The 23237-nt window shown below is 47.2% G+C and overlaps 1 protein-coding gene across 1 annotated transcript in view; it reads left to right on the top strand.

Moving 5' to 3' along the window:
* The window catches only part of vwa8 (von Willebrand factor A domain containing 8), a 110227-nt gene that overhangs the window by 13046 nt on the left and 73944 nt on the right, over nucleotides 1-23237 (top strand). Inside the window, exons 11-19 of the mRNA XM_079518720.1 lie at nucleotides 245-379; nucleotides 1684-1761; nucleotides 8154-8314; nucleotides 16748-16861; nucleotides 19562-19739; nucleotides 19930-20007; nucleotides 20620-20735; nucleotides 21110-21204; nucleotides 21371-21477. Of these exons, the coding sequence (XP_079374846.1) occupies nucleotides 245-379; nucleotides 1684-1761; nucleotides 8154-8314; nucleotides 16748-16861; nucleotides 19562-19739; nucleotides 19930-20007; nucleotides 20620-20735; nucleotides 21110-21204; nucleotides 21371-21477 (1062 nt within the window). The remainder of the gene's footprint in view (nucleotides 1-244; nucleotides 380-1683; nucleotides 1762-8153; nucleotides 8315-16747; nucleotides 16862-19561; nucleotides 19740-19929; nucleotides 20008-20619; nucleotides 20736-21109; nucleotides 21205-21370; nucleotides 21478-23237) is intronic.

Genomic DNA, 23237 nt, shown 5'->3' with positions numbered 1-23237 from the left:
AGCCACGGAAATGATGTAACAAACATCAGGGCTTTTGAAGCCACGCTCTCATTTTGTGGGACAGCAAAAATCTTTTGGGTTGCAGTAAACAGTAAAATACGTACCACAAGCTGCCTGAAAGTATTATAGTGAATTAAATGTACTTTGCTCCCATCCAAGATCTAAAAGATTCAGTTCGTAAATTGCATCATTTGTAGTTACTGACGAATCGTGGCGATTATGTCCTCTTTCTGTTGTACTCCAGGTCCCGGTGGGCACCAAGGAGCCCCGCCCACCCAACAGTAGCTCCTCCTTCATCAGTACGGCAAGCCACGCCCAGCTTCTGGCTGAGATGATGCAGTCACACATGGTCAAGGACATGTGTCTGATAGGGGCCAAGGTATGTGTTCCTATTCTATGTAACACACATTGTCACACACACTCCGTGCGCACAAACACACACACAAACAGTCACCGCATTGACATTGATATTCCACTATTAGATTTTTTTTTTTTTTTTTTTTTTTGCGGCTTACGCCTTTTATTGGTTTTTGAAGGGACAGACAGTAGGCTGACAGGAAACGGGAGAGAGATGGGGGAAGACATGCAGTAAAGGCCGTGTCGGGCTCGGGAGTCGAACCCGCGGCACACTGCGACTGGATTACCAGTCGGGTGCCCAGACGGTTACGCCACCGCCTGGGCCGATATTCCACTATTAATCGTAATGGTATCTCAATCAGAATGAAAATGCCATAAACACCTCAATTGGAAGACACTGATCCTATTTGGTCTGATCAGAAATTATTTTTAATCAGGTTGAGGGTGGAAGATATTCATACAATAATCATATAAAAGGTTATTCCTATCATTTCATTTATCTCTGATTGGAATGACTTAATTATTTATTTTTTTGCCCGATATACGGTAGCTGTACTTATCAATTTCAAGTATTATCTGAATAATATATCAAAAGCCATAGTGTGATTCATAGAAGAAAATGTCCTACCAGGATTTGTAAACTACAGCCTGCAGCTGACCTTGGGGCATTAATATACTATGTATACTATGTAATATACTATGAACGTGAGTTGAAATGCCAAACTACTCAAATATTGTATTTTGTGGACACACTACTGTATATGCATTGGGCAAAAATAGATTTCATCTGTATGTTACAGCATGCACACGCTAGGCTCGCGTATGCTGTTTGCAATCGTACCCGAGCCCGTGCTCATGTAGCTGGTACAATTGACAACAATTGGAGCTTTACAGAAATGTATTATGCACATTCCGATGCACCGCCATTCTGACGCACTCAGAGTCATTAATAACCCTGTCCCTAAACCTAAACGCACGCGGAAGTCACATAGTCGGAATGGCGGTGCATCGGAATGCCACTCTGTTCCATCCACACCAAAAAAATTAGAGCTTTACAGAAATGTATTATGCACACACCAAAATCAGTTTTTAATTATTTCTTTTTATCCCAAATTGATGTTGAGATGACCTGGAATTCTGCACAGCTACAGTTGAATTTAGAACATTTAATCTGGGTCTTCAACCACAACTGTTTAGATTCTTAACAGTTATGGTTGATTCTTTAATCTGAACATTTTTAATTGAATTTAAGAAATATTGTCCATGTAATGGTGGTCAGTGATTATTAGTCTTGCTATGTGTTAACAGTACTACTGTGTTTTATAGGGATGTGGCAAGTCGGTGATTGCCAGAGAGTTTGCAGAGATGCTGGGTTACAGCACAGAACAAGTCATGCTCTACCAGGTAAGGCTGGATGGTCTTTTTCCATAGTATGAACTATCAGAATGAGATTACTCTGTCACGCACGCACGCACACACGCACGCACGCACATGCACATGCACATGCACATGCACACGCACATGCACACGCACATGCACACGCACACGCACACGCACACGCACACACACACACACACACAATCTGTTCTTATTAGTATAAGGAATCAGAAACAACATTATTCTTGGACACCTCAGGTTTTCTCAGCTATGATGCTGTAGCTAAATCTGTAACAGCGGACATTCACTTTTGTATGCATACGCATCCATTAAAGTCAAGCTTTCCAGCCGGGTGATCTAGGAAGTGACTCTTTTGCAACCCTGGTAGGGAGAAAAAAAACTGCGTGTGTGTGTGTGTGTGTGCGTGTGCGTGTGTGTGTACACACACGCGTCTGTGTGTATGTCTGTGTGTATATGAGTGCATGCATGTCAGAGGAAGTAAATCACTGGCAAAGACATCACTGGCATTCCAGAGGTCATGACCTGTGGTGTCATGGGGAGGGGTCAGCCCTGCGTTGACACTTCCACCAGAAGTGGGAGAGGAGGGGCAGATGAGCTGCGCTTAAACATGGAAGAAGTATCTTTGGTTGAAGAGACCTCCTTAAATAGAAGTCCTTTTATATGAGTAGAAGCCGGTTTTGGGCATGTCATTATAGGCAAATTTAAAAATAAATATACTACTAATACTATAATCTTCATCTTTTTTTTGAGGGGCGCTAGCCCCTCCTATGTGGGTCTGTGTGAACGCAAACATTGGTTGATGATTGCCTGATCACCCCATAGCGATGATTTGATTGGCTGAGCAAGGCCCAGCAAAGCACATACAGTATTGATGGTAAAAGTGAGAGCATAAAAGTGAAGACGCCAAAAGCGATTGGCCGGAATTACTTTTGTGATGATTTGATTGGCTGAGCACGGAATGTGATGTATGATGATAAGAGCGATCACTTCACATGAGTGTGATTTCTTTTTTTAAATATATGTACAAAAATAATTGTGAAAATGGCAGATTTTCACTATTCACTGTATGATGAAGTGATTGATTGATTGATTTTTATTAACAGATTGCAGAATGGTTACAAGGAAGGTACAGGTCAATACAAAAACTGCTTTGACTTGACTTGTTTACATCAGGGTCCTCCATTTTCAATTCATCAAAACAATTAAAGACAAAAACCAAATCATCAAATACATTGTTAGAAAAAACGTGTACAATATAGAAGAATAGAGGGGGGCTTTTTTTACAGGGGCCAGTTTCGAATTGTTTCGTAAGTGCTCTTTGAGAGCGGTATATATATAGTATATAGGGCGTAAGTGATTAAAATAAAAAGGGATGTCTGTAGTACTCTGTACCTTATTAGATGGCTTTCAAACCTCTGGGACTTGATGGAGTGGTCTGTGACTTACTTTACTTTCATTGGTCCAACAACGTCATCCACTTCCACTATACTATAACTACTACGACTACTACTGTCTCGTAGCCAGTTATGAGTACAGTAAACTGTCCTGTACTTGGATGCCCTGATGATTGATAACCAAGAGGAATTCACGACATTCGAACCTGCATTTGATTCATACTCTGGCTTTGGTTATGGGCACGTTATAAAGCAAGTAGTTATGCCATCTGTGTTTGTAACAGTTTAGTTTTATTTCATGGTGAGAGACAGGGCTTTGGCTGAGAGAGGCCCAGGCACCAACATCTGGCTTTCATCACATACACTACCTGGGCCCCAAGCCCCCTGACAGACTTGGGGCTGCCACACACTGGGAACTGCCCTGCCCAGAGATCACTGCTGTGTGTGTGTGTGTGTGTGTGTGTGTGTGTGTGTGTGTGTGTGTGTGTGTGTGTGTGTGTGTGTGTGTGTGTGTGTGTGTGTGTGTGTGTGTGTGTGTGTGTGTGTGTGTGTGTGTGTGTGTGTGTGTGTGTGTGTGTGTGTGTGTGTGTGTGTGACTCTCTCTCACGTGTGCGTGTGTGCGTCATGGCGCTCTGCTGCGTGTGCGTCAGAGCGCAGCAGACTCGGTGGCTAGGCTAGCTAGTTTCTTGGGACATTTGTGGTCGTGGTGACTACATCTGTCATTGAAAAAAAAAAAAATTCAGCGATTCTCTTAATTTCAAGGGTAACTGTTGTATAATTGCAATATTACAGGCCCTGCAGGCAAGCTGCAGACGAGTTCCTGCAGCATCGCAGGCGTGCATTAATGATGTTAAACCACCCCCTCTCGTGTAATATTGCTTAAATCAGTGAGTGGCGCTCTCATCACCATACTGTACATTCATCATACATCATCTCATTCCGGACAATCACAATTTGCGTCCTCACTTTTGTCTTCAATGTTTGTGTTACACAATGTTTGTGAAACACTCAAAGCTGGCCATTCATTGGCAATGGCATTCCATTTTTTGTGTTTACTGCTAACAGAACAAAGACAAAAATTAGTACCGAATGCAGGTCTGATAAACAGTGTAATAATAAATAATAAAATCTCTGGTGGGCGCCCAGGCGCCCCATCCCTATTGAATAAATAAACAAGAATAAATACACTTTGCACCCCTGGTCCCTGGTGACCTGGTCCCTGGTCCCTGGTCGGTGGGTGGGCACGAGATTCCAGCTCGTGCTGTCGCCCTAACTTGGGGTGTCCGTACTCCCAGGGCTGCCACTTGCCGCCCTGGTCGCCCTGAAAGTCTCTCTGACACTGAACCGTGCTCTTTTGATATCTGACACCTCCATTCTTCGCCCGCAGCTTTCCCAGGGAGAGACCCACCAGCCTGACATTTGACATGATTTGAGTCTGGAAAAAGTATGGAATTTTGACATTCTGAATGTGTAGGGAGTAGGGACCCTGCTGGATTCTGAATGTGTAGGGACCCTGCTGAATTCTGAATGTGTAGGGAGTAGGGACCCTGCTGGATTCTGAATGTGTAGGGAGTAGGGACCCTGCTGGATTCTGAATGTGTAGGGAGTAGGGACCCTGCTGAATTCTGAATGTGTAGGGAGTAGGGACCCTGCTGGATTCTGAATGTGTAGGGAGTAGGGACCCTGCTGGATTCTGAATGTGTAGGGACCCTGCTGGATTCTGAATGTGTAGGGACCCTGCTGGATTCTGAATGTGTAGGGACCCTGCTGGATTCTTCTCCCAGACTGAGTTTTTGTTCAAAACAAGCTTTTTTTCAACAGCTCACAACTAAATAAACAACCGATGATCGCATTTATAAAATACATTATTATTTATTGTAGTATTATTGAACAGCACCTTTTGTGAAACTAACTAAACTACCTATGTAACCATGGCACCTTTTCAATGCATATTGTCAGATGAAATAATGAATGTTTATTATTTGGAGATCCCGCATTGGGCGCTGAGAGGCATGTAAGTGGCACTGGTCATTTGTGTGTTTGTGTGCGCTCGTCCATGTGCACAAGTACGCTCGTGTGTTTGTGTGCATGTGTGAGAGAGAGAGAGAGAGAGAGAGAGAGAGTGAGACAACCTGTGGAATGCAGTGAGGACTGTACAGGAAATGAGTTCCCCCTGTGTGTGTGTGTGTGTGTGTGTGTGTGTGTGTGTGTGTGTGTGTGTGTGTGTGTGTGTGTGTGTGTGTGTGTGTGTGTGTGTGTGTGTGTGTGTGTGTGTGTGTGTGTGTGTGTGTGTGTGTGTGTGTGTGTGTGTGTGTGTGTGTGTGTGTGTGTGTGTGTGTGTGTGTGCGCGTGCATGCGCGCGCGCGTGTGTGTGTGTGTACACTGCAGGCTTATTTATTCATGCATTACGCTGCTGCTATTTTTAGTCGGCTGAGGTCAGGGGTTACTTTGGCTTCGGGAGTTGTGGAATTCCGTGTCAGGCAATTCATCTTGTCAGGCTAGAAATTCCCATTTTGGGAAAACACCATACACCATAAGGCTGGAGAGCAACTGCAAATATATTTTACCGTGTGAGTTTATACAAACAACACCTAAGAAGACATAAAGAAAACGTTATAATTTGTCATTTCACTGCTGTGCAAGACAACACAATGAAATTACAGTGAAAACAATTTAAAACAAATCAATAAGAGCAGCGCTCAACATCGGAGTGCAGTCTGGCGTGCTAATAAACAATAATCAATTGGCAGAATACATTTAGCAGCCATGTGTAAACAACATGCTGGGATACCCTGCCTGCCTCTTCCCATTCGCTCTGCCCAGTCTTTGGGTATTTTTGAGTGGTGCAACCACTCCAAGGAACAGCAATGTCCGTGTTAACCTATGTGACATGTGTTAACCTATGTGTGTGACTATGAGTACCAGTAGGGGCAAAAGTGGCGCTGCAGAAACAGAGAGAGAGAGATAGTGCTAAAATCATTTTTTTCCCCCTGGCTTTTTATGTTGCTTGACCATGTATATACCCTCCTTGCCATGTACTGTACGCCTTGATGCTGTAGTGTATGCTGTACACTGATATGTTCTTTTTGCCATCCGCTTGGCTTGTTTTGGCTTCCTTTGATTGTTTTTCTCTTTTTCTTTGGATTAATTATGTTTTCTTCTGCTCTTTTCTTTTCTGCTCTTTTTTTGCTCTTTTACGTTATTTATTGTTATTTTATTTTATGTTATTTTATCTTGTTCAGCACTGACTTCAGGTCATTGTAAATGTGCTATATAAATAAACATTGATTTGATGTTTAAATATACACATACATATATAAGGCAGTGCTTCTGCCCCAGTGTGTGTGTGTGTTGCAGTATTTCTGCTCCATGTGTCTGTATTCTGGTCCACTGTGTGTGTGTGTGTGTGTGTGTGTGTGTGTGTGTGTGTGTGTGTGTGTGTGAGACGTGTGTGTGTGTGTGTGTGTGTGTGTGTGTGTGTGTGTGTGTGTGTGTGTGTGTGTGTGTGTGTGTGTGTGTGTGTGTGTGTGTGTGTGTGTGTGTGTGTGTGTGTGTGTGTGTGTGTGTGTGTGTGTGTGTGCGCGCGCGTGCGTGTGCAAGCGTGTGTGTTAGGGTTAGGGTGGGGTTCAGTTCAGTGCGTGTATTGTCCTGTATTTCCTGGGAGTAGTTTGAAGAGGTGGTGAGTTTGGTGTTATGAGCAGGTGTGTAGGCATTAGGCAAGTGCACATCAATAATAAAATAAAAAATACGGCCACACACTGTCGATCTGCATGGTACAGGAGAACAACAAGTAAGACGCACGGACGCGGGAAGCGAACGCAGCTCGTTAATTGCAATAACAACAATTAGAATAAATTACGTACTTTTTTAAGGTTTTTTTAAGTTCTCTTTTTTTATTTTATTTTTTTAAGTTATTTTTTTAGTGTGTATGTGTGCGTGCGTGTGTGTGTGTGTGTTTTTTTAAGTATTTTTTTTTAAGTTAAGTATTTTTTTTAAGTTAAGTTTTGTGTGTGTGTGTGTGTGTGTGTGTGTTTTTTGTGTGTGATACAGCTGCGCCCTCTGGTGGCGGGCCGGTGGTGTTACAGCGTGACACACAGACAGTTTAGGCCAGCTTCTATAGTTAGTGCTCACTGCATTCGCAATTATTGAAGGAGGCAACGTTTCGGCCAATTCTTTACTCCTGTAAACCAGTGATGTGACAATATCGTTTTTTAGATTCTTGAGTCTTGTCTAAGAAGCTTTGTATACTAACAACGCAATGCAATGTGTTGCATTGTTAGCTTGAAAATCTGTTATTTGTGTCACCATCATGTGACAGAGTATACATTAGACTTAAGTCAGGCTGCTCCAGGTTAGGAGACAGCCATAGCTCAGCCAAGCAGACGCGTCAGTGACAGACAGTCACACCACTCAGGAACTATAAGCAGACACGTCAGTGACAGACAGTCACACCACTCAGGAACTATGTGTTAAAGGAGCCAAGAGAGACTGCTTTCTCCAACATGCGTCTGTCTGGTCACGTTGCCGTGACAACAGAAGGCTCGTCATTGTGTCTCTTCACACCACACATCATTTATGCATATCCTCATTTATTACCTGATTCATTATAGACATAAATACCAGTGGCCTGTTTTTGAAAGAAAAGCATCTTTTGGCTGAGAAGCAGCAATTCAGTGATCACTGATCGGTACGTGGAATAAATTCTCTGTGACTCCTCTGTCTTGTCAATGATATGGCTCTGGTGGATTTGACAGACTGTGCAAAGACCGTTCCTGCATAATTGACTGTTATCGGCTAAACACAGATATCATTTCAGCAGCCGACAAACGGAAATATGGTTTAAATGTTTACGTGGTAAATCCCAATGATGGTGACATTTTTTATTCTTATTGTCAGTTCATCAAATTTCCATGGTTTGTGTGACAGAATAATATACCGGAGAGAACTGTCTCACTGTCATCCTCTCCTCTCCTCTCCTCTCCTCTCCTCTCCTCTCCTCTCCAGGACATGACAGCCAGGGACCTGCTGCAGCAGCGCTACACCCTCCCTAATGGGGACACAGCATGGAGGGCCTCCCCGCTGGTTACTGCCGCCCAGGAGGGAAAGCTGCTAGTGCTGGATGGCATTCACAGGGTCAACCTGGGAACCCTCGCCGTGCTCTCCAGGTACACATGTCAAATTTCTTGTTTGGGAGTTCAGGTCTGACTCTTAGACGGAAGGAGCTTTTTAGGGAGCTACCTTCACACATGGTGATTTAGTGAACTCCTACACTGGGGCTCCCAGTGGGGAGCAGCCCGTTACTCGTTTATGAGTAGACTTGTTTGGTTGGCAAGACTCTGGTTCTCTGGCAAGCCGGGAGTTTTCACATCCCATAGTGAGCTCATTCCGAATCTGATGACATAAAACTGTAGGTTATGTATGTTTTATGAATCATGAGCGATGAGCTCACCAACACAGCCTCTCTTGCTTACTCCCAAGTGAAGAAGTGTGTTTTTAATGGTTGGCCAGGTGAGCTGATCTACCGGTAGACACATTCAGAGACGGGTCCCCTGGTCGCAGCCAACGTATTTCCTGTAGGCGAAGACGAGATATCTGCGGTGTACACAGTCAGCTCTTCTACTACATTACTACACGTTACTACACGTTACTCTTTTACCTGCTTTTTACTAACACTAACTTTACAAAGATGCCCAGAACATCAGGATGAACCTGTGTAGTTTATGGCTGCTCCAACAGTAGTGGCAAAATTCCCGGGTCCAAGCAAGGGACCCTAAATCTGTTTTGTTGTACCCTATTCCTAATCCCCATTCGTTACCTCTTGTTATATTAAAGTCTACTCGTGAATCAATTCACTATGGGTTATGTCCATTCTTGGACGTAAGACAGAAGAAATCTATACACTCACGTTCTAATGATATTAGAACGGGCTTTTACGTCATGACGCAGCGCAAGTCCCTCCCCCGAGGACATAAATACCTGCGCTGTCGTCTAGGCGTCATTCGTTTCTTCTTCTGCGTAAGACAACAAGCTAAACCACTGCTACTGAAGCCAACTTTCTTTACATATCTCATCAGGACGAGTGACACAGTTGCTCGGTACCACGAGGTGGAAATTGGAATCCTTAGTAAGTGCAAAGCTACACTCACAAAAGAAAAAGAAACTTCTGCTGTTTTGTTACCGTGTTGGCCTCAGACGCTCCGGTTTGAAAGAACAACTCAGCTCTAGAGATACAGGTGGCGGAGCTAAGAGCAGCTTACCTGATAGCTAAACGCTAGCGTGTTCGCAACAAGCTAACGGTTAGCTCCCCTGTCGAGGCGTCAGAGGCCCACAGAAAAACACCTTGCCGTGAACTAAGAGTTCCGCAAGCAGAGAATGGAAGGGAAGACAGCGAGGTCCAAGGCGATGGCCCGTCGAGACCGGAGTGGAGCCGTTTCCCTGCCGCAAAAGTACTGCCGCGTGGCGGACTGTGGCAATAAAATGTCGGGGATGGACCCGCATCTCACATGCGTTTACTGCCTGGGGTTAAAGCACGCCGAAGAGGCCCTGACCGCGCAAAAACCAGTGCCTGAAGTGTGCCGCCATACAACGGTTCATGCTGTTCAGACGCCAGAGGCGGGCTCGTAAATTATTCCTTTCCCCAGTCAACGAACCTTTCAACGAAGGTGACGAAGATGAGGAGGAAGAATCCGAGGTGCGCGAACCTAGCGAAGGTCTCCCGCCACAACAGGAATGGCCGAGCCACATGGTGGATGAAGACGCCGTCCGCCCGAATGCTTCGGACAGCCGGGACGTTTATGCACGCCTGGGTGCTAGGCCTCGTGCTAACCAGGCCCCAAGCCGGGGGGCCTCGGCGAGCGCGACGGCTGCCACCTCGGTGCCAGCAGTCACCTTCTCAGGACCGGCGGCGGCGCTGGAGGAACTGCCCTGGCCTCCAGCCCCCTCCGCCACAGAGGAGCATGCCTGGGGAGGGCTGATGGATGAGGAGGGAGAACCCCCCTACCCCCAGCAACCTCGCTACGAGGACGGAGGAGTGAGAGATTCAGATTACGAGGAGGAAGAGGATCTCTTCGATTTTGGCCTCAACGACCAGCATTACAGAGAGGAGGAGCAGGCTCCAGAAGCCCCCCATCTGGACGATGAAGCCGTGGCTGTGCTAATGGAGATCGCACAAGGACTCCCACTCGCTCAGGCGGCTCCAATGGCGGTCGCCGCTGCTTCCCTGAGACGAAACGGAGCTGCTAGCTATTTACATGATGGCGGCGCTCAGGTGCGGACGAGAGTGGCCACGACCAGCACCGGCTAACCCGGCACAAACCCTGCGGTGGCAAGGCGTCGCTCCGGCCGCTGCCAGACTGCCGGACAGACACCTCCTGCCTTTGGCGGAGGGCGTCAAAGAATTCCTCACTTTGACGTGGGACCGTCCAAATGCCGCCGACCCCCCCCCCCCGCGACAGAAGCGTTTTCCCGGTAGAGACCGAGACACCTGAGGCTGCGGGGCTAGCGGGCTTCCCCGATATTGATCGCCTGCTGGCGGTGTACCTGATAAACCCAACACGGCCCCAGTATGGGCCTATTGGAAAAGCCCCCACCTTCCCAGACCAGAAGGACAAGGCTGCCTCGGCCTCACTCAGGCGCATCTACGGACATCTCGTAGCCGTAGCGAGGGCTCTGAATGCCGAGGCCCTCCTGCAGGGCTCCCTCACCGTACTACTGGAGATGGCAGGAGATGCCCCCACGGCGGCACAGCTGGCGGAGGTGAGGCGCCTGAATGACGAGGCAAAACTCCTGACTAGGTCAGCCACGGGGTCCCTGGGTCGAGCCATGACGCTGTGCTTTATGCAAGAACGCTTCAGGTGGGCGGACATTTACCCGGTGACCGGAACGCTCCGCGTCACCCTGCTAGATCGGCGCGTCGCTGCGGAGGGAGTCGCCGCGCCAACAGACCTGTTTCAAGGGGCACTGGCGGAGCTCATCACCGCTGGCGAGAATAGCAGGAGGAATGCCGAGGGACTGCGTTACCTACAGGAGCCAGCCAGGCAGGCTGCACCGTCGTACCGTCCACCGACGGTGGGCCACGCCCGCCCACCGACTGACAGAGGCAGGATGCCGTATAGGCCCCGTGCAGAGAGAGGACAGGCTCGGGCTCAGCCTGTCGACAGAGCGGCAGCTGGCCGCGCTCGCAGCCAGCCACGGGAATACGTCCCCCAGAGGGCTCCTCGTGGAAGAGGCGCTTTCCGCGGACGGGGACGCGGGCGCGCTAGATAGCCTGAGTGGACTTATCCCGTGCCCAAGGGTTCGAGCCCGGTTCCGACCGTAGAGGCCACGGGCCCCACGTCGGAACCAGTGGCGATGAGGAAGAGATTCGTGCACCCCGCAGAGAGCGGGAAAGTGACATTGAACATTCCTCCAAATGTTGTTGTGCTACATGCTACTGTGTTAAATGCTGCTGTAATAAAGAAAGCCATTACCGCACGCAAAATGTTTTTTACAAATGCAAATATTTGTCTAATAAAGCGCTTGATCACATCAATGCCTCATACTTTAAAAAAACAAAACACAATAAAAAGACAACATCGAACCCGTATGGGCATTATGAGCCCACCGCAGAAAGAGCCGCTAGGCCTCTCGACAGCGGTGGGACAGTACTTCAGCCCTGTGGCGAAGAAAAAGCTCGCCACAGGCTGGGCTCCTCACGGTCGCAATTCCTCCCCGCCGGCTCGATTAGGCGGGGGGGTGCTCCTAACACAGGAGCACCGCGACCGTTACGTCCCCAGGCCACTAGGGAGTGCTATCGCTCCACTAGTAATGAAGCCCATGCTAGAGAATCCTCTGGCACGGTGCTTTCAACAGTGGGAGCTATGTGGCGCGTCCCCATGGGTTTTACGCACGGTAAAGACGGGGTACAAACTACAATTTGCACGACCACCACCCACGTTCGGGAAGATAATTCTCTCTCAAGTGGGGGGGCAGGCAGCGGAAGTACTTCGGGCAGAAATCCTCGAATTACTAGCCAAGAGAGCTGTCAGAGAGGTGCCTTTAGACCAACAAAACAACGGTTTCTACAGCCGCTATTTTCTGGTCAAAAAGAAGGGGGGGGGGGGGCTACGACCGATCCTAGATCTGAGGGCTCTCAACAAATACCTCAAAATTTTCAAATTCAAAATGCTGACAGCAACGACTCTACTGCGTTCTCTGCGCCAGGGCGACTGGTACACCAGTATCGATCTCAAGGACGCCTATTTCCATGTCCCGATCTATCCACCGCACAGGAAATTCCTGCGCTTTGGATTCGAAGGGAAGATATACGAATATATGGTTCTCCCCTTCGGGATGTCATTATCCCCCAGGGTATTCGTGAAATGCACTCAGGCGGCGCTGGCTCCCTTGTGTCACCAAGGGACCCGCATTATGTCCTACATAGACGATCTCCTGCTGTGCGCGAGCTCGCCAGCAGAGGCGCAGTTTCACACAAAACTTGTAGTAGATCAGTTAAACGCCCTGGGTTTTACTATAAATCATGCAAAGAGCACGATGACAACCCAGTCGATAGACTACATAGGCGTAACGTTGAACTCCCTCTCGTTCTCGGCCAGACTGAGCCAGGAGAGAGCAGAATCGTTTCTCAAATGTGTGACACTTTTCAAAATGGGGCACAAGGTGCCGTTCAGTGTGTGTCTACGAATGGCAGGGCTCATGGCGTCTGCCATTTCGCTGGTACGTCTAGGCAGGCTACGTTTCAAGAATGGATGCGGTCTCTACGTATTCCTACCAGCCGCCAACATCAGAAAGTCAGAGTGACGGTGGGGTGTGTGCAGGCACTCAAATGGTGGGAAAACAGAGCCACACTTACGGAGGGCGTCCCTATGGGGATTGTCACCTCCAGGAAGGTGGTTACCACGGATGCCAGTATGTCGGGGTGGGGGGCCACTCTCGACGGCATGGCGACCAGGGGGGTGTGGGGCGATGCTCTGAGGCACGCCCACATCAACTATCTAGAACTGATGGCAGTATTTTTAGCACTACACCAGTTCGAACCGTTTATTCGTGGCCGCCACGTCCTAGTGAGGACGGACAACACCACTACGATGTGTTACATCAACAAACAGGGCTGACTCAAGTCCAGGACTCTACATCTACTAGCCCACAGGTTGATCACGTGGTGCGACATGCACCTCCTTTCGGTCAGAGCCTGTCACGTCCCGGGGCTCCTGAATGCAGGAGCAGACCTGCTATCCAGGGGCCAGCTCCGCTATGCGGATTGGTCTCTCCACCCAGAGGTGGCCACGCAGTTATGGGACAGGTTTGGCATGGCCAAAGTGGACCTGTTTGCATCGGAGGAGAACACGAAGTGCCACCTGTTCTTCTCCATCAAGGGGAGCTCGTCACTGGGACTGGATGCTCTGGCTCACAAATGGCCACGGGGTCTGCTTTATGCCTTCCCTCCGCTGTCATTAATATGACCCACCTTGGACAGAGTGAGGACTCAAGGCCTAGAGGTGGTCCTCATAGCTCCGGCCTGGGGGTCATGGAGGTCAGAGATAGCCTCCCTCCTGTACGACCAGGCGTGGCAGCTCCCGTTGCGGAAGGACCTGCTCACGCAAGCAGGTTACGAGATTTTCCACCCTTGCCCTCAGACCCTGGATCTATGGGCCTGGCCCGTCAAAGGATCAATTTGAGTGCTGAGGGCTTACCCCCGAACGTGATAGCCACTATTCAGGGGGCTAGGGCTCAGTCCACTAGGAGGCAGTACGACGTTGCATGGAAAGTTTTTGAGCGATGGTGTGCGGATAGGCCAGGCCAGGAATTACCATTCCAGGCCTCAGTGAGAACGGTTCTGACGTTCCTGCAGGGCATGCTGGATGACGGGAAGTCACAATCATCTATCAAAGTCAATCTGGCTGCTATATCAGCGTGTCATATTGGCATGGGGGATAAGGCTCTGAGTGAACACCCACTCATACGACAATACATGAGGGGGGTTTGGAAGGCCCGCCCAGTTACTCGGTCCCTGGTTCCTCCTTGGGACCTATCTTTAGTACTGGACGCCCTGACAAAGGCACCATTTGAGCCACTGAAATCAGTGGAATGGAAATTCTTAACATTAAAAACCGTCCTCCTATTAGCTCTCACTACGGCTAAAAGAGTTAGTGATCTACAGGCGCTCTCAGTAAGTCCTGATTGCACTGTCTTTAGTGAGGATAGAATGCGGGTCACGGTAAAACCAAACCCGGCCTTCATACCCAAGAATTCCAACCTGGCCAGTGTTCCAGTGGACCTGCGGTCATTCCATCCGCCCCCATTTAGGATGGAGGAGGACGGGAGGTTGCATTGTCTATGCCCGGTACGAGCCCTGCGTGTGTACATGGACAGGGTGGCTCTCTTCAGGAAGGGCAACCAGCTGTTTGTGGCCTGGGGCGCTAGCGCAAAGGGAAAACTGGTCACCAAGGTGCGGTTGTCCCAATGGATTGTGGAGGCCATACAGTTGGCCTATTCCACGGCTGGGGTGGTGCCTCCAGTGGGGTTGAGGGCACACTCCACTAGAGGTATCTCGGCATCCTGGGCACTCTACAAGGGTATCTCGATACAGGATGTCTGCACGGCAGCGAGTTGGTCCTCGCCGTCGACCTTTGCCAGGTTCTATAACCTGGACGTTACTGAACCAACTGTGGCACATGCAGTTCCGCAGGTTGCCTCCCGCTGAGGTATGCCCCTTAAGGATGTTTATGTATGAATAAAGGTGGTGAGCATATAGTATATGTGGACATATAGATATGTGCATTTTGGATGCATGAATGAATAAACAGTCAACCTAACTCTATATACCGGGAAGGCCGTACGTATATTGGTGGCTAGGATGGGACTTAGGCCGACACTCACAGGACGATAGGGACTGTTAGTGGCTAGGCCTCGGGGCACATAAGGTGACATGGTTCATCAGCTCCTTATATAGGAACAGGGACCATTTTGACCGGAGGTCTTTTTGGTCCCGCCTCTTATAAGTCACTAGGTCGGTGACCTTTTGACCTCAAAAGTGATGTCTCGTAAGGGTTGTGCCCGTCACGCCTGTGACGTCACAGCTTGGAGGGGCACGTGAGGACGGGTGCGTTCTTCAGTGATTTGAAGGGAGTTTATTAGGTCTCCCATAGTGAATTGATTCACGAGTAGACTTTAATATAACTGGAGGTTATGCAATAACCATGGTTATATAAAGGATATGAGTGAATCAATTCACCAAAATACCCTTCTAGCTTGTTAACGGCAGAAGGAGAAAGTATTACCGAATGACGCCTAGACGACAGCGCAGGTATTTATGTCCTCGGGGGAGGGACTTGCGCTGCGTCATGACGTAAAAGCCCGTTCTAATATCATTAGAACGTGAGTGTATAGATTTCTTCTGTCTTACGTCCAAGAATGGACATAACCCATAGTGAATTGATTCACTCATATCCTTTATATAACCATGGTTATTGCATAACCTCCAGTTTTCTCTCATTTATTTTTTTATTCTATACTCTTTTCAATTGTTTCTGATTGTTATACTGCCGCGACAACAGCATTTTCTTGATCTACATACAGTACATACAGTACATTGTACAGTATCTATCTACACATAAAGTACGTCAAACCGATGATGCTGTGAATTACTGTTTTGCATAGTATTGTATATTTGTCTGTTATTAATCAATTAACTGCCGAGTATTTCGCCATATAAAATCAGTCAGCTGGAATTCTCCGCCATATAGGCTAAGCTTTTTTAATTATATAAAACGGGATCGCTGTAATCCATTTTTTTTGCCTGGCCATGCCTTCTAAAGCACTCCTTGACCGGCTCTGTGCATTAACGCAACACTTCTTCTTTACAACTAAAGTTGCTCATAACTCTAAATCTATGGCGCTCTCCATGGTTTTGACCATTCTCGGAGGTCTTTTCTGATTGTGGTGATCGCGATTGGAACATTGGCGTTTTCTAGAGCAAGGATGGCCTAGGGCATTCACTTCTAGTCATTTTTACTAGTTGACTAGTTGCCTAGTTTACTAGTCGACTAGTTGTTTAACTACCTATTATGTAAAAAATAAAATAAGTTAAAAAAATAAACTTTTTTTTTGTGTTGTTTTTTTAAATAAATATTTGTACATTGAAAAACTGTGTACATGGTGACTATAACTATAATCTACCTGATCTTGAGGCCTACAAAATCGGGAAAAAAATAAAAAAAAATAAACTTTTTTTTTTCTTTTTCTTATCAACTAGTCAACTAGTACCAACAATGTCGACTAGTGGATTTACTAGTCGACTATTAAACTAGTCGACTAGTTGCTTAATGCCCTAGGATGGCCTCATTTTGTAGCAATAATGTAGCATCTAAAATGGAACGCGAAACCGGATGCACGTTATACTAAAACAGATGCAGATCCGGTGGCAGCCAAGCACTTTCATCCACCAGGGGGCAGTCAATGTGTTAATCGTTTCGTTGAATTGAGTACATAAGGACCCCAATGGAAACTTGGGTTCACATCCTCTACCTTGTATTGAACTGTACTTCCCTGTGCTTTTCTTATGCAAACTGCTAATAACATATTCAATGGATCAATACCAGGTTGCTTCATGACCGTGAGCTGGCTCTGTATGACGGAACCAGACTGCTGAGGTGGGACAGATACCAGACCTTGAAAGAACAACTCCAACTGTCTGACCAGCAACTGCAGGAAAGGTGTGTGTGTGTGTGTGTGTGTGGGGGTGTGTGTGGGGTGTGTGTGTGTGTGTGTGTGTGTGTGTGTGTGTGTGTGTGTGTGTGTGTGTGTGTGTGTGTGCGCGCGTGCGAAACATAGCTGTGAAGTGATTTAATGATCTGTATAGTTTCTTGGGTGTTGATGAGGTCTGCATGACATCATCACACCTGTTGTCAAGGACTGACTCCCATAGCCTAATAATTACCATCACAGGGGTGCACGCACGAACGCATAAACACAGGTCAAGAAACAGGATTTTGCCATTACAGTTGATGAGTCCAGGATTGAAGTATTTCTGAATCTGCTTTTGTGAAAACAGGACAGATGTGATCCCTGACTCTGCAAGACAACATTGACTCCTTTCAGCCTTTAACAGGAAGGAGAGAGAGAGAGAGAGAGAGAGAGAGAGAGAGCGAGAGAGAGAGAGAGAGCAGGGCAGAGGTGTGAAATCCAGACCCATCAACAATTTGACAACCATCCAATTCTTTCATATTAGATCCTGGAACATTTGAAGATTATAATTTGTCAAGTATTATGTCCTTCTGTGGCCTATTCCAGGCTGCAGATGCAGAATAAATGAATACCCGGCCTTTTTCCAGTCTCTGTGGGCATTTGGGGCAGAAAGCATGCGAATGTACCATTGTCAGTTACTTTGCAAAGTGTATACTCTCTCCGGGTGCTTTTCAAAGAGTACAGTCCAGTGGGTGCCAGGCTGGCGCAGTGGTGCCTGCCCACCACCGCGGAGGTCGTGGGTTTGAATCCGTGGTGTGTCTAGAAGGCCCGTGTTCAAAGAAAGCCTTCAGGGAGGGTGCTATTTATCACTGCATGTATTCTAATTTGTGCAGACCTGACGCTTGCGAGTTTATCTGACTATGCCCCGTGGAGACAGTATTTAGACTTCTGTACGCAGCACCCTAACGGGTCCATTCGGTTCCGTTTGTACACTCTCAGAGTTACAGAGTACAGACCCATAAGGGTCCATTTGATTCCAAACTATCATTTAGCTGAGGACCCCCTGGAACTCCCTCAAGGACCACTAGCGGTCCCCGGACCCCACTTTGGGAACCACTGCCTTAGTGCCTTATTACAGTATGTGTGATGAAGGATGTGTGACTAAAATGTTGTGAAAAGGTGAATTTATATTTTTAGTGCGACGACATTTCATCCTTTTTAATACAGTATACTATACTGTATAGTCACAGGTCTCTTATGTCTTGTTATTGTTGACCTCAAATGACCTCTGCTTTTCTTATCAATGCATGTACTGTAGGTGTGTGTGTGTGTGTGTGTGTGTGTGTGTTAGTACATGTGCGTGCGTATGTCTTGAAACTCCACCTAGGCAGGCAGGAAGGATGTTTGTGGCGGGGCGTCTGGGCTGAAATAAACCCACTTCCTCTTCCTCCACTCCTGTGGCTCAGACAAAGTGTGTGTGTGTGTGCGTGTGCGTGTGCGTGTGCGTGTGTGTGTGTGTGTGTGTGTGTGTGTGTGTGTGTGTGTGTGTGTGTGTGTGTGTGTTTATGTATTCACCAGCGTTGTATTGTATACAGAGATTGTTGCTGTACAACCTACAGGTACAGTAGCTGTAAAACCTACTGTAGCGACAATTGGGGCTGTCACGATCATGACATCTTTACGATCAATTGTCATTTAAATAATTGTGATTAACTATTTAATTGGGTTTTTGGCATTGAACATTAGAACATACAAAATATTTATTTTGGCCTTTTAGGCTTTTTAAAACAAAAACTGCACAGGGAAGATGAGTCAAATAACTTAAATATACACCTATATGACTCAAAATTTGCTGTGAGCAAAATAGCCCATATTTAATCATTTTTCCCTTCAGATTGTGCCCCCACTCTCTCTCATCTTCATCTCGCTCTCTCCGTCTCTAGGCAAATGTACACACACAAATAATAGGTTGATGTGTTATGGGAAAAGGGTTAAGGGTAAACCACGTCTGCTCCTCACCTAGATGTGGACTGTCAGGTTTTAGAATGTTGCAAACCACAGTTTTGGGGATTGCGTTACTTTCAAGTGGTTGCAAGTTTCAACTCGGCTCATCCTCGCTAATTTGTTCTGAACTAGGCTTGACAGAGAAAGAAAGAGAGAGAGAGAGTGTGCGTGCATGTTTGTGTCCATAATGTCAATGTGGGGCAGTGTCAATGGACTTTGCCGTCTCCTTGAATCAGAGGATGACACAGTCAGCTGTCAAAAGCGGTGCCCATATCTTCGACAGAGATCGGGCTGCCATAGCTGAATGGGTAGAGAAGGCAGCCTGGAAAACAGATGGTCCTAGGTTTGATTCCTGGCCCCCGCAATATATTGAGGTATCCTTGAGCAAGACACCTAACCTATAACTGCTCCCCCTTGCGCTCAAGTGTGACTACATTTCCCCTGTGGGATCAAATTCCCATGTGGGATCATATTTCTGGCCCGGCCGGTTAGCTCAACCGTCTGGGCACCTAGGCTGCTGAGCCGGCCTGACGGCGTGCCGCGGGTTCGACTCCCGATCTCGACGGCCTTTGCCGCATGTCTTCCTCCCCATCTCTCTCCCCATTTCCTGTCAGTCTACTTTCAACCTATCAATAAAGGCAGAAAAAATATCTTAAAAAAATGAATAAATTAGGTCAATTTATTATTCCACACAATATTAATCTGTGTGCGTGCGTGTGTTGCAGGTCTATCCTCCCTATCCACCCATCCTTCAGGGTTCTGGCCTTAGCGGAGCCCCCAGTGGTGGGGGGCAGCGGGGCCAGTGGTCAGCAGTGGCTGAATCCAGAGCTCCTCACCATGTTCTTGTACCACACCGTCCAACCACTGGCCAGGGCGGAGGAGATCAGCCTCATACAAGGACTGGTGAGAGACACACATCTGTCAATGTCAATGTCAAACACTCATGGTAGATATGAAGTATACATTACATTCCATTTGTATACATTCACTGCATTCCATCCCATCCAACTTGATGCCTCTCTCTCTCTCTCTCTCTCTCTCTCTCTCTCTCTCAACACCCCCACCCATTTTCACTGTCCATGTCTTCCTCCAGACTCCCAATGTTCCTGCACAGTCAGTAGAACAGCTACTTCTCCTCACACACAGCCTCCGAAAGACCAACGACCCCACCGTAAGTGCAGCTCTCTTTTTGGTACTCTCTCAGTGTGTGTATCTGTGTATGTGATGTGTTCTTTCATAAACTGTTTAGTTGCTTCTTTTTTTTTCTTTTTTGCAAATTCACCCTATGTGTGTGTGTATGATCTCTGTCCCTGCCAACCCCTACTGTGGTCTTGGGGAGGGTGTAGAGAGCAACATGTTGTTTGGTGATGGGGAGGGTTAGACAGCAACATGCGTCTCGTCCCATATACACACATAGTGGCCAGACGCTTGTTTTCCCCTGACAATAAGGAGTTTCACGAGAGGGTAACACGTGTGGAGGAACTTACTATCCCTCTCAGTTCCATGTCCCGCTGAACAGACCAACCTGTAGGAGTCACAAGTGCAGTGACAGAGATCGCCTCCTCTGCTGGAACCCCAGTCTCTACAGTGGTGGTCAGGAACTTTACTTGACCCCCGTGCCACCCGGATGTGTGTACAGTACGTGTTCTAACTTCTATCCTGTGTGTGTGTGTGTGTGTGTGTGTGTGTGTGTGTCTCTCTCTCTCTCTCTCTCTCTCTCTCTCTCTCTCTCTCTCTCTCTCTCTCTCTCTCTCTCTCTCTCTCTCTCTCTCTCTCTCTCCAGGCCCAGTCTCTGGCCTCATCTCTCTCCACCAGACAGCTGCTAAGAATCTGTCGTCGTCTCTCTGTGTATCCAGAGGAGAGCATAGCTCATGCTGTCAACAAGGCCTGCCTCTCTAGGTCCACACACACAAACACACACATGCATGCGCACGCACGCACAGACCCATACAACACATATTGCTGTCAGGCCTATATAATACCTAGTATCTTCATATTTTTTATTTTCTTTATTTTTTTCATAAATGATAATTTATTTAAAAATATATGTATAAATTATTAGTAGTACAGATTATAGTGGTACTATAGTGGTACATATACTACATTAGTAGTATATGTACCACAGTTCCCTGAGGTTGGCAAATGACCCTTCATGTGTGCTGCCCCTGCAGCTTGGAATAACTTGCAGACGGGTGTGTGTTTGTGCACACGTGCATGTGTGTGTGTACGTACGCGCGGTGTGTGTGTGTGTGTGTGTGTGTGTGTGTGTGTAGGTTCTTGCCAAGCCTGGCACGTGCTTCCCTTCAGAAGAACCTGGCTGACTGTTCCATCCAGGACAGTGCAGTCCCTGGAGAACATGACCACAGCTGTGAGTAGTCCATTCATCCTCCTATTCCAATTACTTGCATATCTGTTTTTGAAAAATATAAGGGCATGCAGGATTTTCAAGGATAATGTACAAAGTGTACATAGAAAGAAACACGCACACGCACGCAGGCACGCACAAAGTGACACTCTCCACACTGCCTCTCCAGGTACAGTGAAGGATGGAGTGCTGACCATCGGCCGTGTGTCTGCTCCAATCTTCAACACCAGTGAGAAAATGAAAGTTCCAGATGTGCTCTTCTATGATAACGCACAGGTACTGATATTATCATTCACATGCAATGACATGATACTCGGAGCATGCAAGATAGCCCTACCTTTTGATTGCTTTGTCTCTGACGCATACGGTACTTTGACAAAGCAACAAGAAATCGCCTTGTCATCTTGGATCTTAGGTTTGATTAGGAGGCCTGCTGCAAAGTAGCCCAAGATTCCATGACTGACCGCTTAAGAACCACAGTGAAATGCAATGTTTGAGTTTGCTCATGCTCACCACAGATTTATATTCAGACGAGGTTAGGCTCACTGTGAAACTGGAGGTTTAACCACAAGCCACCTAGATCCTCTCATCCTCTCTTTTCATTCTCACTTGCTCTTCCTTCTTTTTCCTGTTGTCTATTATCAGGCAGTTTGTATCTCATTGGGATGGATTTGGATGATTTGGGGCTTTGGAGCTGACATTCCTCTAGGCCTAGGGTTTGTTGTTCTGGCTATAGGCCTCTGCCCCGTGACACAAGAGTCCGGGAGATGCTCATCTCAGCGCTAGCTGCAGGCTCGTATCTGGCCCTCTAGTACGTACTTCACCTCAGATTGATATTATTGATGGGCTTTATTGGATAAGAAATGTGTGTGTGTGTGTGTGTGTGTGTGTGTGTGTGTGTGTGTGTGTGTGTGTGTGTGTGTGTGTGTGTGTGTGTGTGTGTGTGTGTGTGTGTGTGTGTGTGTGTGTGTGTGTGTGTGTGTGTGTGTGTGTGTGTGTGTGTGTGCGTGCGTGCGTGCATGCTAAATTCCTTGATTACGTTGGTTTTGTTCAGTTCAGCTACACAGACATCTTTGAAGAAAAACGCAGAGCCCACTAACAACTACCTTGTTGGTAGTTGCTGTATTGAGTTATGGATTTATACGCAATCTTACTAGCTATTCATTTGCAGTCTGAATGGAAGAAGAAATATATGTTGGTTGGTGGGTAGGAAAAAGTATTCTCAGACTGACAGCCTGATGTCCAGCGGCAATGACCCAGATATGTCCATCTCTCTCTCTCTCTCTCTCTCTCTCTCTCTCTCTCTCTCTCTCTCTCTCTCTCTCTCTCTCTCTGTGTCTGTCCGTCTGTCTGTCTTTTCCCCCCATGCTTTCTCACTGAAGGGTTTTTACTTTTAAGATTTGAATCTTAATTTGAATCAGAATTTTTCTGTCCTCGCCTTCTCCCCCTTTTTTATCATCTCCATCTTCTGTATTGTTGGTCGAATTGAAAGAGGGAGGGAGAGAAAGAAGCAGAAGTGAGATAGTTCTGGCTTGCCCCATTTGTGAATGACCTGTTTTTCCGTCCTGTCCCTCAGAAAGGCAGAGCTGAAAAGGAGAAGGGGGTGAGAGGAGATGAGAGGAGAGACGGTATCATTTTAACACAATCAGCGCCAGGATTTCTTTAAAAATAGCAGCTCTGGTGCCGTGCAGATATGGCAGTTTTTACTCTGAAAGCCCCCTCCCTTCTGTTCCGTACAAAAACCGGGAGGAATAATGTTGCTTGCTTACCTCGCTATGATGACGATGAATCGCTGAATAATCCCTGCCATGAGAGGCATGTTGATATACTAGATTAGGAGATACGAGGCATTCTTTCTGAGCTGTAAACAGGGAGGTGAACGGCAACACGCATGCGCCAACAGCAAGGAGTATTGTGCAAAAGGAGAGGCCAACCTCCCAAAAAAAGATAGATAGCAAAATAGATAGCGGGTGACGCTGGACCAAAATACCATTAAGGGACAGAGCAAGCTCCTATACTCGTAATTTTCGGGCAGC

Source organism: Electrona antarctica (assembly GCF_951216825.1).
Source record: "Electrona antarctica genome assembly, chromosome: 13".
In the NCBI taxonomy this organism is placed as follows: Eukaryota; Metazoa; Chordata; class Actinopteri; order Myctophiformes; family Myctophidae; genus Electrona; species Electrona antarctica.
This window is presented reverse-complemented; position numbering and strand designations above follow the sequence as displayed.